We start from the raw sequence: 16,394 nt of genomic DNA, 5'->3' as shown, positions 1-16,394 counted from the left end.
TAGAAATTCATTTCTCGCCATAATGTGGTTCGGATTCCACAATAAGCTGTAGGTCCCGTTGCTAGGTAACCAATTGGTTCTTAGCCACGTAAAAATAAGTCTAATCCTTCGGGCCAGCCCTAGGAGAGCTGTTAATCAGCTCAGTGGTCTGGTAAAACTAAGATATATTTTTTAACCTGGTGCAAAAATGTTGTCAGTAAGATGATGAAGAAAGATTTCAAAAGTCCCACCCGTCTGATTAGCACGCCTCACGCCCTTTGGTCATCTGCTCTTCAGGGAGGCTATGAAAAACGCCGACAACTTCTTTGGGAAGAAGATAAGACCTTCGTCGTCTTCGAGGAGTTCGCCTGTGGTGTCGCCGTCAGATCTGCGCTTCCTGTACTACAGCAGCGACCAAGTCGTCTTTACGAACGGGGAGAGGAGGAGGAAGGAGAGAGCTGCCTTCATGCAACGCCGGAGGAAGAGTGACACGGCGAATTTTGTGACTGCGCCCTGGAAAAGAGGGACTGCGCCCTGGGAAAGAGGGACTGCGCCCCATAAGCCTCGAATTGCACCCAGGCTGGAATCCTGGACGTCTGAATGGGAAGAGGAAGACCAACTTGAATCCACGAAGCCTTCCAATATTGGTAAGTTTGAGACACGCATCATATTGTTGGATTGGATAAAAAAAAAACAGGATTACAAGTGTGTGTGTATATATATATATATGATTATAATCACTTTTGTGCGTGATTCATTTATCACATTACCACAGGTGAAAAATAAGAGACGGGGTGTAGGTCCTGATCGGTTTCGACTTTATTTTCAAGCCATTGACCAAGGAGTCCCTTCGTCAATGGCTTGAAAATAAAGTCGAAACTGGTCAGACCTACATCTTATTTTTCACCTGTGGTAATGTGTGATATATATATATATATATATATATATATATATATATATATATATATATATATATATATATATATATGTGTGTGTGTGTGTGTATATAATCTTAATACACACACTTCCTTTCAGGTGTCGTCGGCATGAAGCAAGTGTTTAGCTCAGAGACAAGAAGAAGCGTAAGAGTGTTCTGGAGCACAGTGCTTCTGTTTTTTCTAGCCCTCTTCATCACCCAGGTTAGAATTCATTAATTATTAACGGGTTTTTTTCCTTTTTAGCCTTTAAGTAATCCACAGTTGCCTGATTTCTTCCTCACGACTGAACCCATAAGGGGATAGTGTCATCAGTACACCTCACATTCACGCCATACACTGTAGGCATTGCTCACGGTTCTTTGCGGCGTCCCTTCGGCCTCTAGCTGCAACCCCTTCCATTCCTTTTGCTGTGCCTCCTCCGTTCATATTCTCTTTCTCCCTTCTTACTTTCCTCCAGCGTCTCCTAACTATTGTTGCATAGTGCAACTGCGAAAGGTTGTCCTCCTGTTGCACCTTTCTTACCTTTTTACTCTCACTTTCCCTTTCAGCGCTGAATGACCTGTTGGGTCCCAGCTGTTGCCCTTTGGGTCTTTGACACTTATTTCCATAACTTTCTGAAGACGCACCAGTGCATTACTTATACTGAAATGTGCACTTTTGCGTGTGTGGATTATAATACACATTAGTTTGAGTTTGATCATGAAACAATTCTCCTTGTACTTTTAATAATTTATTAAAATTTGCACCTGCTTATTTATTAATTTGTTAATTTATCCTCGTTTTCTAATAACTGATCTCTTCTTTCTGTATTTCCTATTATCTTCTGTTACTTTTTTCAAGGAACTCCGCGTTCTTTGGAAGCTTGAATTTTAAGTCAGTGGCCCCTGTGGTTGGCGTATTCCATATGAATAGGATTCATCTTCATCCTAATATTAATAGTAGTATTTCTTTTTAAGTAATTATATATTAAAATATCAGTTTATCTTTGTTTTCTTATAAATGGTCTCTTCTCTCTGTATTTCATGTTTCCTTCTGTAACTTCTTTCAGATGAACAACATAGTCTTTGGTCGAACCTTATCAAGTTAGTATTTTCAACGTCGATAAATTTAACTATTGCAACTCAAACTTTATCATGATAAATGAATACTCAGACTAAAACAAAGTACGTTCACCCAGCTGCTTTCACCCAGTTGCTTTCGCCCTTGTCTCAGTTCTCAGATCGCCTCAGCCACTTTCTCGGCAACCCAGTGAAAGTCACCATGAAGATCAAGCGAGCATCTGAAATGGCGTTCCCGACCATAACCATTTGCAACAAGCAGCTCTACAGGTAAGGCTTCTGGTATTATTTATCTCTTGAGCTCTCTGTTCGTTTTCTCATTTCGATCTGAATCAGTTTTGTTATTTGTGTAGTTTTGATTAAGTTATGGCTGGTAGACATTCGATGATAATGATCAATCAAAGATGCGGGTTCTTGGAGTTCCAGCGTTACGTATTTTGGCTTTTTTAAATCACTCAGGAATTGCAAAAATGTGAAACGTTTTTATTCGTTCACTCCACAGAGTTCGACTATGACGAAGTTTAGGCAGATTATCCGAGCTATATAATAAAAGCACTAGACAAAAACATTTTCGGTGAGACAAAAAAAACTTTTTGGTCAGAAAAAAACTTTTTTGCCAGAAAAAACTCTTCTTCAAAAAACTTTTTTCTCAGACAAAAACCTTTTTGGTCAGAAAAAACTTTTCATCAAAAAAATCTTATTTTGGGCAGACAAAAACCTTTTTTAGTCAGATAAAAACCTTATTTTGATTAGACACAAAACTTTTTGTGAGACAAAAACCTATTTTGGTCAGACAAAAAAACTTGTTTGGTCAGACAAAAACCTTTTGTGGTCAGACAAAAACTTTTTTTTTTTTTTGGGCAAACAAAAACCTTTTTGACTTTTTTTGGTTAGACAGAAACCTTGTTTGGTCAGACAAAAAACTTTTTGGCCAAACAAAAACCCTTTGTCATCACACTAAAAACCTTTTTTGAACTTTTTTGGTCAGAAAAAAACTTTTGGTCAGACAAAAACCTTTTTTTGGGCAGACAAAAACCTTTTTTGTTTAGGTTAAAACCTTTTTGGTTAGAAAAAACCTTTTTTGTCAGACAAAAACCTTTTTGATCTGACAAAAAACCTCTTTGGTCAGACAAAACCCTCTTTTTGGTCAGACAAAAAACCATTTTTAACCTTTTTATTCAGACAGAAACCTTTTTTTGATCAGACAAAAACATTTTTTGGCCTAACACAAACCTTTTTTGGTCATACAGAAAAAGGTTTTGACCTTTTTGGTCAGAAAAAATTTTTACCTTTTTTGTCAGATAAAAGCCTTTTTTGGTCAGACCAAAACCCTTTTTGACCTTTTAGGAAAAAAAAGCATTTTTACAAAAGCCTTTTGACCTGACAAAAAATCTTTTGTGGTAAAACAGAAACCTTTTTTGGTCAAACAAAAACCTTTTAGTGACCAGTTTAAAAGTAAGTAAAATTCAGCTAAATGAGTGATGAAAGTAATGCATTCTCTCTCTCTCTCTCTCTCTCTCTCTCTCTCTCTCTCTCTCTCTCTCTCTCTCTCTCTCTCTCTCTCCTGTACAAAGTCCAACGCGTGCGAAGCCCTACCAGATCCAGGCAGCCAAGACCCTGGGTCTCGACGAAGAAGAAGTCACTCTCAGTCACATGATGGCGGTTTTCGACCCGACGGAGTTGTGGACGAAGATCGGGTTCCAGTTGGAGGACATCTATAGCCAGGTTGTATTTTTTGGAATTTAGTCACTTTCTTACGTTACTTATTATTATTATTATTATTATTATTATTATTATTATTATTATTATTATTATTATTATTATTATTAATCAGAAAAACCCTATTCAAATGGAACTTGAAGTTCAAGAATACCTTTGTAAGAAGGGTTTGTCACAACTGACTAATATTATTATTATTATTATTATTATTATTATTATTATTATTATTATTATTATTATTATTATTATTCGGAAGATCAACCCCGATTCTTATGGAACAAGCCCACCAAAAGGTCCACTGACTTGAAATTGAAGCTTCCAAAGAATATTATGGTATTCATTTGAAGCAAGTAACAGAGGGTAATAGGAAACACAGAAAGAAGAGATCACTTACTAGAAACCAAAGACAAATGAACAGATTAAGAAGTAAGTAGATTAAAACGTTAATTAATTATTAAAAGTCAGCCTAAATCATATTCCAAGTCCAAGAAGCTGCCAATAACCTGGACCATACTGGATTTTCCCACCCCTCCAAACCAGAATGGCAAATTGAATTTCTGTGGTTCCTCCCTCGCCTTCCGCTCCTGCTTTCTCTCCCCACACCTGCCAAATCTTCTCGTGGTCAGGTCGGCAACGTGACCTCGTTCTGATACTCCGGATGCGGGTTCGAATCCTTTTACAGACATCAGAATTACTTAATAATCTTGCGTTTGGATCTAAGGCTTTGCAGTGAGAAGCGGATCTTCAAAAGTGTGGTGAAGAATTCGAGACGTGTAGAGAGCGTTGTGTCTATCACAATTGCATATCCATCAGGTAAACAAGTAAAAAATCCGCCGAAGTCGAGTTTTCTGTATAGCGTATGCTGTATGAAACTCTCATCCACGGCCCATGAAACTCTCAGCCGCGGCCCATGAAACTTTCAGCCACGGCTCGGTGGTGGCATGGGTTGTTGGCACGTATAGCAGTGCCAGACGCACTATCATGGCTAACTTTAACCTTAAATAAAATAAAAACTACTGAGGCTAGAGGGCTGCAATTTGGTATGTTTGATTATTGGAGGGTGGATGACCAACATACCAATTTGCAGCCCTCTAGCCTGAGGAGTTTTTAAGATCTGAGGGCGGACAGAGAAAGTGCAGACTGACAGACTGACAGTCTCCCTGGTCTTAGTAAATAGGTCTGGGGGCATCTCAGGACAAGGAAAAAAAAGTTAAGTATACCTTAGTTTCACCAGACCCCTGAGCTGATTAACAGCTCTCCTAGGGCTGGCCCGAAGGATCAGACTTATTTTGCGTGGCTAAGAACCAATTGGTTATCTAGCAACGGGACCTACAGCTTATTGTGGAACCCGAACCACATTATACCGAGAAATGAATTTCTATCACCAGAAATAAATTCCTCTAATCCTTCACTGGCCGGCCGGAGAATCGAACGCGGGCATAGGAGAGTGCTAGGCGAGTGCGATATCGACCCATCCAGTGAAGAACTATCTCAGGACAGGGAGGTAGCCAGTAACCCTGCCCCCTGCTTCCTATTCAGAGAAGGACTAAGGGATTGTGGGTGAAGGCTTCTGTTTATGAATTTATATAGGGAGTTACGGGAAGGTGATACTGGACTTGAACAGGTGTTGTAAAACGATACGAATGTGGAATAAGCGTAATGTGAATGGAAGTGGAGACAGGAACAAGAGGAAATAACCAATCAGAAGATGAACCCTGTCCTGTGGAACAATCCCACCACAGAGGCCACTGACTTGAAATTCAAGCTTCCAGAGAACTTGGTGTTCATTTGAAAGGAGTAACAGAAGGTAACAGGAAATACAGAGAAAAGAGATCCATTATTAGAAAAAATAAATTGACAAGTTAATAAATAGATAGAAAACACTATAAGTAAATTATTAAAATACAAGGAAAATTATTTTAGGTCAGTAATACATTGCATCTTCGCTAGAAATTTTGAGGTTAAAAAATTAAATATAAGTATGAGGTAAAACATGGGTGTTTTGCCATAGAAAATTCTCAAGCAATAAGCAACGAATCATCACCTGTACTACGGTAGTCTCAATTAGGCTAAGTTGTCGATGACAAATTACCATAAGAATGACAAATTCTTTAAGTCTATTGATAGTCTGAATGGAGTAATTGACGTATTCACGTCGTTAAGTCCATTTGCTGGCATAAATGAATTCTTTGAAGCACTTTGCGTATTTAAAAAAAAAAAATTTTTATCAGTGCTACTTATGGGGCTAGTGCCGTCATTGCACCTCGCGCGGTGCACTGTGGGCGTTACTTAATAAGGTTCTCTGCAGCGTCCCTTCGGCCCCTAGCTGGAACCGCTTTCATTCCTTTTGCAGTACCTCCGTTCATATTCTCTTCCTTACAACTGCGAAAAATTTTAACCTCCTGTTACACACTAGAACCTTCCTACTCTCAATTTCCCTTTCAAGGCTGAATGACCTCATCATCATAGGTCTCAGCACTTGGCCTCTGGCCTAAATTTCCTAACTCCATTCCTTTCCATTCCATTACGTAAGACTCTCAATCCGTAATTTGACAGTAACTGGCCATTCTGACGTCGTCAACTTCGGCACAATCGAGTTTTCCGTACAGCCGCTACAGCGTGTAGTCAAGGCCACCGAAAATAGATCTATCTCTCGGTGGTCTCGGTATAATGCTGAATGAGCCGCGGCCCATGAAACTTTAACCACGGCCAGGTGGTGGCCTATCCTATATCGTCGCCAGAAACACGATTATGGCTAACTTTACCTTTGAATAAAATGAAAACTACTGAGGCTAGAGGGCTGCAATTTGGTATATTTGACGATTGGAGGGTGGATGATCAACATACCAATTTGCAGCCCTCTAGACTCAGTGGTTTTTAAGATCCGAGGGCGGACAGAATAAAGTGCGGACGGACAGACAAAGCCGGCACAGTCGTTTTCTTTAACAGAAAACTAATAACAAGCGACAGACTTCCGGAAAACAGAAGGAGCTGGCTGGCAATCAGGTATTCGACGGGAAAACCGGACTTTAAACACTTGTGATGTACCGCATGAGTGTCAAAGAACCGGAGAGGATAAATGCTCTGGTCCCAAAAGTCAGGTGACTGCCCTGACGTGACGGTGATGTGGAAAGAGAGCGGACGTCAGAAAGCAGGTGTACGCGACAGGGCAAATGTCTGCGCAGAGGAGGAGACTCCAGGGGTTCACTATCGCCTGCCACGTACTAATTAATTTCCCTCGTACAAAAAATATATCTCGGATTTCAGGAAGGGGGAAGCGACTACTAGTCCTCTCTCTCTCTCTCTCTCTCTCTCTCTCTCTCTCTCTCTCTCTCTCTCTCTTTCATTATTTTTACGTCACACCATCCATAAAGACGTTGTGATTATTAGCTTCTTCAGATGTAAAGAATGGAATGGAATATATTTAGAATTTAGGCCAAAGGCCAAGCAAGCGCTGGGGCCTATGGGTGAGCTCATTCAGCGCTGAAGAAGAAATTGAAAGTGAAAAGGTTTGAAAGGTGTAACAGGAGGAGAAACTGAGAGTAGAAAGGTTTGAAAGGTGTAACAGGAGGAGAAATGGAGAGTAGGAAGGTTTGAAAGGTGTAACAGGAGGAGAAACTGAGGAGTAGAAAGGTTTGAAAGGTGTAACAGGAGGAGAAACTGAGAGTGAAAAGTTTTGAAAGGTGTAACAGGAGGAGAAACTGAGAGTGAAAAGGTTTGAAAGGTGTAACAGGAGGAGAAACTAAGAGTAGAAAGGTTTGAAAGGTGTAACAGAAGGAGAAACTGAGAGTAGAAAGGTTTGAAAGGTGCAACAGGAGGAGAAATTGAGAGTAGAAAGGTTTGAAAGGTGTAACAGAAGGAGAAACTGAGAGTAGAAAGGTTTGAAAGGCGTAACAGGAGGAGAAACTGAGAGTGGAAAGGTTTGAAAGGTGTAACAGGAGGAGAAACTGAGAGTAGAAAGGTTTGAAAGGTGTAACAGGAGGAGAAACTGAGAGTAGAAAGGTTTGAAAGGTGTAACAGGAGGAGAAACTGAGAGTAGAAAGGTTTGAAAGGTGTAACAGGAGGAGAAATGGAGAGTAGGAAGGCTTGAAAGGTGTAACAGGAGGAGAAACTGAGAGTAGAAAGGTTTGAAAGGTGTAACAGGAGGATAAACTGAGAGTGAAAAGGTTTGAAAGGTGTAACAGGAGGAGAAACTGAGAGTGAAAAGGTTTGAAAGGTGTAACAGGAGGAGAAACTAAGAGTAGAAAGGTTTGAAAGGTGTAACAGAAGGAGAAACTGAGAGTAGAAAGGTTTGAAAGGTGCAACAGGAGGAGAAACTGAGAGTAGAAAGGTTTGAAAGGTGTAACAGAAGGAGAAACTGAGAGTAGAAAGGTTTGAAAGGCGTAACAGGAGGAGAAACTGAGAGTGGAAAGGTTTGAAAGGTGTAACAGGAGGAGAAACTGAGAGTAGAAAGGTTTGAAAGGTGTAACAGGAGGAGAAACTGAGAGTAGAAAGGTTTGAAAGGTGTAACAGGAGGAGAAACTGAAAGTGAAAAGGTTTGAAAGGTGTAACAGGAGGAGAAACTGAGAGTAGAAAGGTTTGAAAGGTGTAACAGGAGGAGAAACTGAGAGTAGAAAGGTTTGAAAGGCGTAACGGGAAGAGAAACTGAGAGTAGAAAGGTTTGAAAGGCGTAACAGGACGAGAAACTGAGAGTAGAAAGGTTTGAAAGGCGTAACAGGAGGAGAAACTGAGAGTAGAAAGGTTTGAAAGGCGTAACGGGAAGAGAAACAGAGTAGAAAGGTTTGAAAGGCGTAATAGGAGGAGAAACTGAGAGTAGAAAGGTTTGAAAGGCGTAACAGGTGGAAAACCTTTTGCAGTTGCACTATGAAACACTGGTTAGGAGAAGGTTGAGGAAAGTAAGATGGAGGAAAGAGAATATGAACGAAAGCACGATAAAATGAATGAAAAGGTCTGCAGCTGCAGGCTGAAGGGACCCTGCAAAGAACCGTAAGTAATAATGCCTACGGTGCACGGCGTGAGGTGCACTGACGGCATCATTCCCCTATGGTGTCAGAGTCATACGGCGCTGTGTCAACAGTCAAGCAGACACTGCTTTGGCAAACTTTGCAGCCCAACCAGTTACCCTGCAGAGTTGAAACATACCAGTCAATTATTGATTCAGTGATTGATTGCATAATATGTCAGTTTTATCCTCTGTACAGCCTCTCTGTACTTGTGTTGTTATTTCCTCCAGTGTGGTTATCAAGCGTATGACTTTGCTTGTCTTCCAACAGTTTGATACTTAGACCTAATCTTCAACACGTTCTACTCATCTGCTGTGCATTTGCTTGGCCTCTGAACACCAAAACACTGTTTGTGCTCCAGAAATCAGACTATCGGCTCACAAACAACCCTGTAGGGGGTTAGTGCCGTCAGTGCACCTCAAATAATGCACTGTAGGCACTACTTAAGGTTCATCGCATCGTCCCTTCTGCCCCTGGCTGCATCCTTTTTCATTCCTTTTGCTGTACCTCCGTTCATATTCTCTTTCTTCCATCTTACTTTTACATTTTCTCCTAACAATTGTTTCATAGTGCATCTGCGAGGTTTTCCTCCTGTTACACCCTTCGGACCTTTTTATTCTTCTCAATTTCCTCCCGCAGGGCTGAATGACCTCACCTTAGGTCCTAGCGCTTGGCCTAGCCCTAAATTTTATATTTCATTCCATTCTAGAACGACTCTAGAAATCAGACGCACCGTCGTAATTATATCAGGTAAACTATAAGACGAATTAAATCTAGGTTCATAGGTGCTGGTATGATCCAGAATATGAAGCATTTCGAAGGTGTTGCTAGTTTTAGTTTTTTGTAAAAGAAAACTGTTGAAATGGCTATTCGTCCGTCCGTCCGCACTTTTTCTGTCCGCCCTCAGGTCTTAAAACTACTGAGGCTAGAGGGCTGCAAATTGGTATTTTGATCATCCACCCTCCAGTCATCAAACATACCAAATTGCATCCCTCTAGCCTCAGTAGTATTTATTTTATTTAAGGTTAAAGTTAGCTATGACCGTGCGTCTGACACCGCTATATGTGCCAACAACACAGGCCACCACCGGGCCGTGGCTGAGGGTTTCATACAGCATTATACGCTGTAAGAAAACCTGAAGAAACTTCAGCGCATTTTTTACTTGTTTTGTGTAGTATCTTCACATAAATGGTGTGCTTTTGGTGATTGTACATTGTGACTGTATGTATGTGAGTGTGTATGCACATGCACACATGTTCATTTGCATGTCATTACCGGTGTTTTATCGTGCACCTGCTCCTTTTATATATGTTTCTTTCATATCTCTGACGTATGGGAAATGACGCGGGTATCATCATTCTCGACATTTTATGAATTCAAAGGCGAATCACGAGTTATGGACGATCGAGAATGCATTCTGAGGGCCTGTCTATTTGTTACAGTCTTCCACTGTCGTATTAGTATGATTTTTGACATTTACTTCTGTCAAATGAACACCATAATATTCTTTGGAAGCTTGAATTTCACTGTAACTGCCCCTGGTGGGCTTGTTCCATATGAATGGGGTTCGTCTTCTGAATAATAATAATAATAATAATAATAATAATAATAATAATAATAATAATAATAACTGATCCCTTCTTATTGTATTTCCCATTACCTTCTGTTACTTCTTTCAAATAAACACCATAATATTCTTTGGAAGCTCGAATTTCAAGTCAGTGGCCCTTGTGGTGGGCTGGTTCCATGTAAATAGGGTTCTTCATCTTCTGAATAATAATAATAATAATAATAATAATAACAATAATTAATTACATTTCATTCCTTCCTTGAACGAATATTGCATTCAGCCGACGCTGACTGTAATTCAGAGACACGAACACTAACTTAAACGGAAGTCTCAATCGATTGTCTTCCAATAATGACAATTATTTCTCTCACGTTCCAGCAATCTATTACGTCCCGAAGATTGTCGCAATTAAAGCTCGAGTCGGCGATAAACTTCACGAGTGAATAATTCCGTCATCTTTCATTGCAGTGTTTCTTCGGTCGGAACCAGTCCTGCGGTTCTCAGGGCCGGTTTGTGCCAGTTCTGACGATAATGGGTCTCTGCTATAAATATGTCCTAAGTAAGTGTCAGGGACTTTAATACCCTTCGCCCAGAAACATTAGTTCTTCGTAGGAAGCACCATTTATTGCCTTTGCAATAAGAAAATGTAATTATAAAAATTAAGCCCCTTGGCGGGGTAATGCCGTCGGTGCATCTTAAACGGTTCAGTGTAGACGTAACTTTAGGTTCTTTGCGGCGTCCCTTAGGCTCCTAGCTGCAACCCCTTTCATTCCTTTGACTGTACCTTCGTTCATAATCTCTTCCTTCCGTCTTACTTTCAACCCTCTCCTAACAGTTGTTTCAGAGTGCAAATGCAAAAGGGTTTACCTCCTGATACACCTTTCAAACATTTCTACTCTGTCTCTCCTGTTACACCTTTCAAACCTTTTGACTCTCAGTTTCTCCTCCTGTTACACCTTTCTAGTTCCTGTTTCTCCTCCTGTTGCTGCACTTTTCAAACCTTTTTACTCCCAGTTTCAATTTTTACACCTTTCAGACCTTTCTGCTGTCAGTTTCTCCTTCTGTTACAAAAAAACCCTTTTTCTCTCAATTTCTCTTCCTATTACACCTTTCTACTTTCTGTTTCTCCTCCTGTTACACTTTTCAAACCATTTTACTCCCAGTTTCTCCTCGTTTTACACCTTTCAGACCTTTCTGCAATCAGTTTCTCCTCCTGTTACACCTTTCAAACCTTTTTACTCTCAGTTTCTGCTCCTGTTACACCTTTCTACTTTCTGTTTCTCTGTTACACTTTTCAAACCTTTTTACTCCCAGTTTCTCCTCGTTTTACACCTTTCAGACCTTTCTGCTCTCAGTTTCTCCTTCTGTTACACCTTTCAAACCTTTTTATTCCTCTCAGTTTCTCCTCGTTTTACACCTTTCAGACCTTTCTGTTACTCAGTTTTTACTCCTTCTCCTCGTTTACACCTTTCAAACCTTTTTTATTCCTCTTCTGTTACACCTTTCAAACCTCCTCTTTCAACACTGAATGACCTCGCCATAAGTCCCAGCATTTGTTTGGTCTTAAGCCTAGACTGTCAGTTCCACTGCATTCCACAGACAACAAAATATCGACCTCGGGCTACTTCAACAACTTCAACGCGAGGCTCCACAACCCAAAGTCACGCCGAGAGGAAAGTGGATGGAAAGTCTTCCTCGGAGGTCAGAGGGGTAACCCCGTTCTCGCGGTCACCACGAACGCCATGACCATACGCCCTGGCTGGGAGCCGGACATCCAAGTTCTGGTGAAGGAGGTAAGAAGGAAAATAGGGAAGGAATTTAGAACGAACGGGAGTTTCAAGGCGAATCCTCTAGAGCCGTTTCAAGGAGGTAAGAAGGAAAATAGGGAAGGAATTTAGAACTCCGAATCCCCTCTAATACTACTACCGTTACTACGTCCAGGCTGGGAGCCGAACATCCAAGTTTTGGTGAATGAGTTTAAGCCAACCGGTGACTTCCGTATTACTGTGAGGAACAGGAAACGGCTAAGGGGGAGCCGTTTCAAAGGCGAATCCCCTCTAATACTAGTACTATTACTACCGTCGAAGGTGTGACGTGACGTCATCTTCCCTCGACTGATTGAATGTCTTTCTCTGAATGTGGATAGCTTTGTCATTGGGCAGTCATGCCCTTCTTTGATTTGTTCACAGTGGGTGTATGTGTATGAGTCCTGAGTCCTGTACGTGGTAGGGGGAGGGGTAAGAATATACTCATTCTCAAGGGTAATATTTCCTTGGTGGGGCACTAATTTTCATATTATACATACATATATATATATATATATATATATATATATATATATATATATATATATATATATATATATATATATTTAGGTATAGGGTAAAGGATCAGTCCTTTATTCCTTTTCAAAGTACTTTTTGTTGCAGCGACGTTTCAGGACGAAAAGTCCCATTTTCAAGCTATAAAAATAGAAGTTAAAAGTTAAAATAACAACTCAGACTAAAAATTAAGTTAAAAAAATATATACAAAAATAATAAAAAAGTCAAGTACAAAGGATAGGGAGGAATGACTACCATAAGGTGCTGAAGGCACAGACCGAGTGACTGACAATTCGGGCCGGGTTCAGCTTCGACTTCAACTCACGAGAGATACAGAGGTGTTGAGGATGACTGGGTGTTTAACTGTGGAACTAGTTGTTTAATGAAGTGATTCCAAGATTGCTAAATATTGTTCGTTAGGAGTTTGGCTTATAATTTTAAAAAATCTTTGTAGCTTATGTCATATTTACATTTCTTTGCATGTTCACGTATTACTACAGGATTGGTCAATTCGACACCTGTTCTATAGCTAACGCCTCGATGAGAGTCCAATCTCACTTTGAGTAACCTCCATGCGGAGCCGACATACTTCACAAGATTACATCTAGGGCAGTTCAATAAATATACGACTCCTGAGGTCATTGGTGGATCAAGTTTCTCCTTATGTTTAAATAGAGATCTAATATTCATTGGGTTGCAGGGTATTAGCTTTAATTCAATGGCAGGTAAAAATTTCTGGACTAACAACTTCAATTCACGAAAGAAATTTAGGTCATAAATAAATGGGACATTTGCATATAATCGTAATTTTGGTACATTTGGTATTTTAATTTTAGGATGGAAGATATTCTTTAAAATTTTGCTGAGGTGTTTGCTTTCCATCCAAACTTTTTTATAAACACCTCGGCAAAATTTTAAGCAATATCTTCCATCCTAAAATTAAAAACCAACTGTACCAAAATTACGATTATATGCAGGTGTCCCATTTATTCATGGCCTAAATTTCTATCGTGACTTGAAGTTGTTAGTCGAGAAATTTTTACCTGCCATTGAATTAAAGCTAATATCCTGCAACCCAATGAATATTAGATCTCTATTTAAATATAGGGAGAAACTTGATCCACTAATAACCTCAGGAGTCGAATATTTATTTAATCGCCCTAGATGTAACCTTGGGAAGCACGTCGGCTCCACACGGAGGTTACTCAAAGTGAGATTGGACTCTCATTGAGGCGGTAGCTATAGAACAGGTGTCAAATTGACTAATCCTGAATTTTCATGTTTACGTGAACATACAATGAAATGTAAATATGACATAAACTACAAAGATTTTAAAATGATAGGCCAAACTCCTAATGAACAATATTTAGCAATCTTGGAATCACTCTTCATTAAACAACTAGTTCCACAGTTAAACACCCAGTCATCCTCAACACCTCTGTATCTCTCGTGGGTTGAAGTCGAAGCTGAACCCGGCCCGAATTGTCAGTCACTCGGTCTGTGCCTTCAGCACCTTATGGTAGTCATTCCTCCCTATCCTTTGTACTTGACTTTTATATTATTTGTATACATCTTTTAACTTAATTTTTAGTCCGAGTTGTTATTTTAACTTTTAACTTCTATTTTTATAGCTGGAAAATGGGACTTTTCGTCCTGAAACGCCGCCGCAACAATAAAGTATTTTGAAAAGGAATAGAGGACTGATCCTTCACCTTACACCTACTGATGTCTACCGGTTGATAGAACCGCCTCTCAATCCTCACTATATATATATATATATATATATATATATATATATATATATATATATATATATATATATATATATATATATATATATATATATATATATATATATATATATATATATATATATATATATATATATATATATATATATATATATATATGTATATATATATATATATATGAATGAATTTTTATCACATCACCGTGATTCATATACAAGCATTAAGCTTCAAACGTCCTTTAATATCAAATTCGCTCTACCTCGGAAGTAATATATTTTCATATGTGTTACCGAAGGGGAATTTTTCAGTTGATAATAAGTTCGCCGTCCCGTGGGCTTGAACCAACGAAAGACGAGAACTCGGGACTACAGTGACGCGGCTGACGACTTTACCCACACGTTAATGCTTGTATATGACTCACGGTGACGTGATAAAAATTCATTCATAATATGGCTACGTGCGACAAACGCACTACATGGTCAGCATGGCAGAGGTGGGTTGATACCGATTCTAAATACAAACACCTGACTTCGACGGGGATTTGTAGGCGAGGGTCGGTATCAACTTATACCTCACTTGTTGGCCGTGTGGGTAAAGGCGTCACTGTAGTCCTGAGTTCTTGTCTTTCGTTGGTTCGAGCCCACGGGACGGCGAACTTATTATCAAAAAAAAATTCCCTTCGGTAACATATATGAAAATATATTACTTCCGAGGTAGAGCGAATTGGATATTAATTTTGTAGCTTAATGCTTGTATATATATATATATATATATATATATATATATATATATATATATATATATATATATATATATATATATCTGTGTGTGTATATTATTTCTTTAATCGATATTTTATTCTCTCATTTTTATATTTATGTTATTATTATCTAAATCTTCAGTATTATTGTTTTATTACTTTTCATGGGAGGGGCACGTGCCCAAGTGGGCCCCCCCTGGATCCGCTAGTGAATGGGCCATTGTTACGCGATAAAGGTAAGCAAATGATACCTTCTCTCAAGTTTTGAAACAAGGTAAGCATTTGCCTCTGTGGTTTTTGAAATGTAGTAAAATATGCAGTTGACTTTTACACTCGAGTTAAGTTTATCGTTTTTTTTAAATCAAGTAAATTCAAATGAAGTTTATGTACCCCCTTTACCATATATCTGCCAAAACCCCATTTAAATATAAGGAAACGTAAGTGCATATGCATTTGTATATTAATAATTCGATATAAGCCGTATCCATGGTAATACTTAAATAAGACGCCACACCTTAGAATCAAGCTTTAATATTGCCGAAATATTTTTTTTCTAATGACTGATCCCTTCTTTCTTTATTTCCTACCGCCTGTTCTGTTACTTCCTTCAAATGAACACCATAATATTCTTTGGAAGCTTGAATTCCGAGTCAGTGGCCCCTGTGGTGGGTTTGTTCCAGATAAAAAGGATTCGGCCCTGAATAATAATAATAATAATATTATTATTATTATTATTCAGAAAACGAACCCTATTCATATAGAACAAGCCCACCACAGGGGCCACTGACGTGATATCCAAACTTCCAAAGAATACGGTCTGGGACACCAGAGTAAATGAGAAAGAAAGAGAAAAAAATTGATACGTATCAAGACCTGAAAATCGAAATAAGAAGGATATGGGATATGCCAGTGGAAATTGTACCATGATCATAGGAACACTAGGCACGGTCCCAAGATCCCTGAGAAGGAATCTAGAAAAACTAGATGCCGAAGTAGCTCCAGGACTCATGCAGAAGAGTGTGCTACTAGAAACAGGGCACATAGTGAGAAAAGTGATGGGCTCCTAAGGAGGCAGGATGCAACCTGGAATTCCACACTATAATAACCACCCAGTCGAATAGGATGACTGTGATAGACAACAAAAAAAGATAAATAATAATAATTATTATTATATTATTAATAAGAGTATTATTATTATTATTATTATTATTATTATTATTATTATTATTATTATTATTACGTTACAACCGTTCACTATGAATAATGATCGCCTCTGAATGTTTTTTTTTTTATC

At 39.1% G+C, this 16,394-nt stretch overlaps 1 protein-coding gene and 1 long non-coding RNA gene across 2 annotated transcripts in view; both read left to right on the top strand.

Moving 5' to 3' along the window:
* LOC136840663 (uncharacterized) overlaps positions 1–3,700 on the top strand; it is a 43,071-nt gene extending 39,371 nt beyond the window's left edge. Inside the window, exons 2-5 of the long non-coding RNA XR_010853702.1 lie at positions 277–626; positions 1,015–1,118; positions 2,130–2,245; positions 3,550–3,700. This is a non-coding gene — a long non-coding RNA (uncharacterized lncRNA). The remainder of the gene's footprint in view (positions 1–276; positions 627–1,014; positions 1,119–2,129; positions 2,246–3,549) is intronic.
* A 6,991-nt stretch (positions 3,701–10,691) lies between these two features.
* Positions 10,692–16,394, top strand: part of LOC136840661 (acid-sensing ion channel 3-like) — a 30,435-nt gene continuing 24,732 nt past the window's right edge. Inside the window, exons 1-2 of the mRNA XM_067107372.1 lie at positions 10,692–10,826; positions 11,867–12,060. Of these exons, the coding sequence (XP_066963473.1) occupies positions 10,799–10,826; positions 11,867–12,060 (222 nt within the window). The 5' untranslated portion in view covers positions 10,692–10,798. The remainder of the gene's footprint in view (positions 10,827–11,866; positions 12,061–16,394) is intronic.

Source organism: Macrobrachium rosenbergii, chromosome 8, assembly GCF_040412425.1.
Source record: "Macrobrachium rosenbergii isolate ZJJX-2024 chromosome 8, ASM4041242v1, whole genome shotgun sequence".
Taxonomy (NCBI): domain Eukaryota; kingdom Metazoa; phylum Arthropoda; class Malacostraca; order Decapoda; family Palaemonidae; genus Macrobrachium; species Macrobrachium rosenbergii.
The sequence above is the reverse complement of the archived record's forward strand: the minus strand, read 5'-3'. Positions and strand labels throughout refer to the sequence as shown.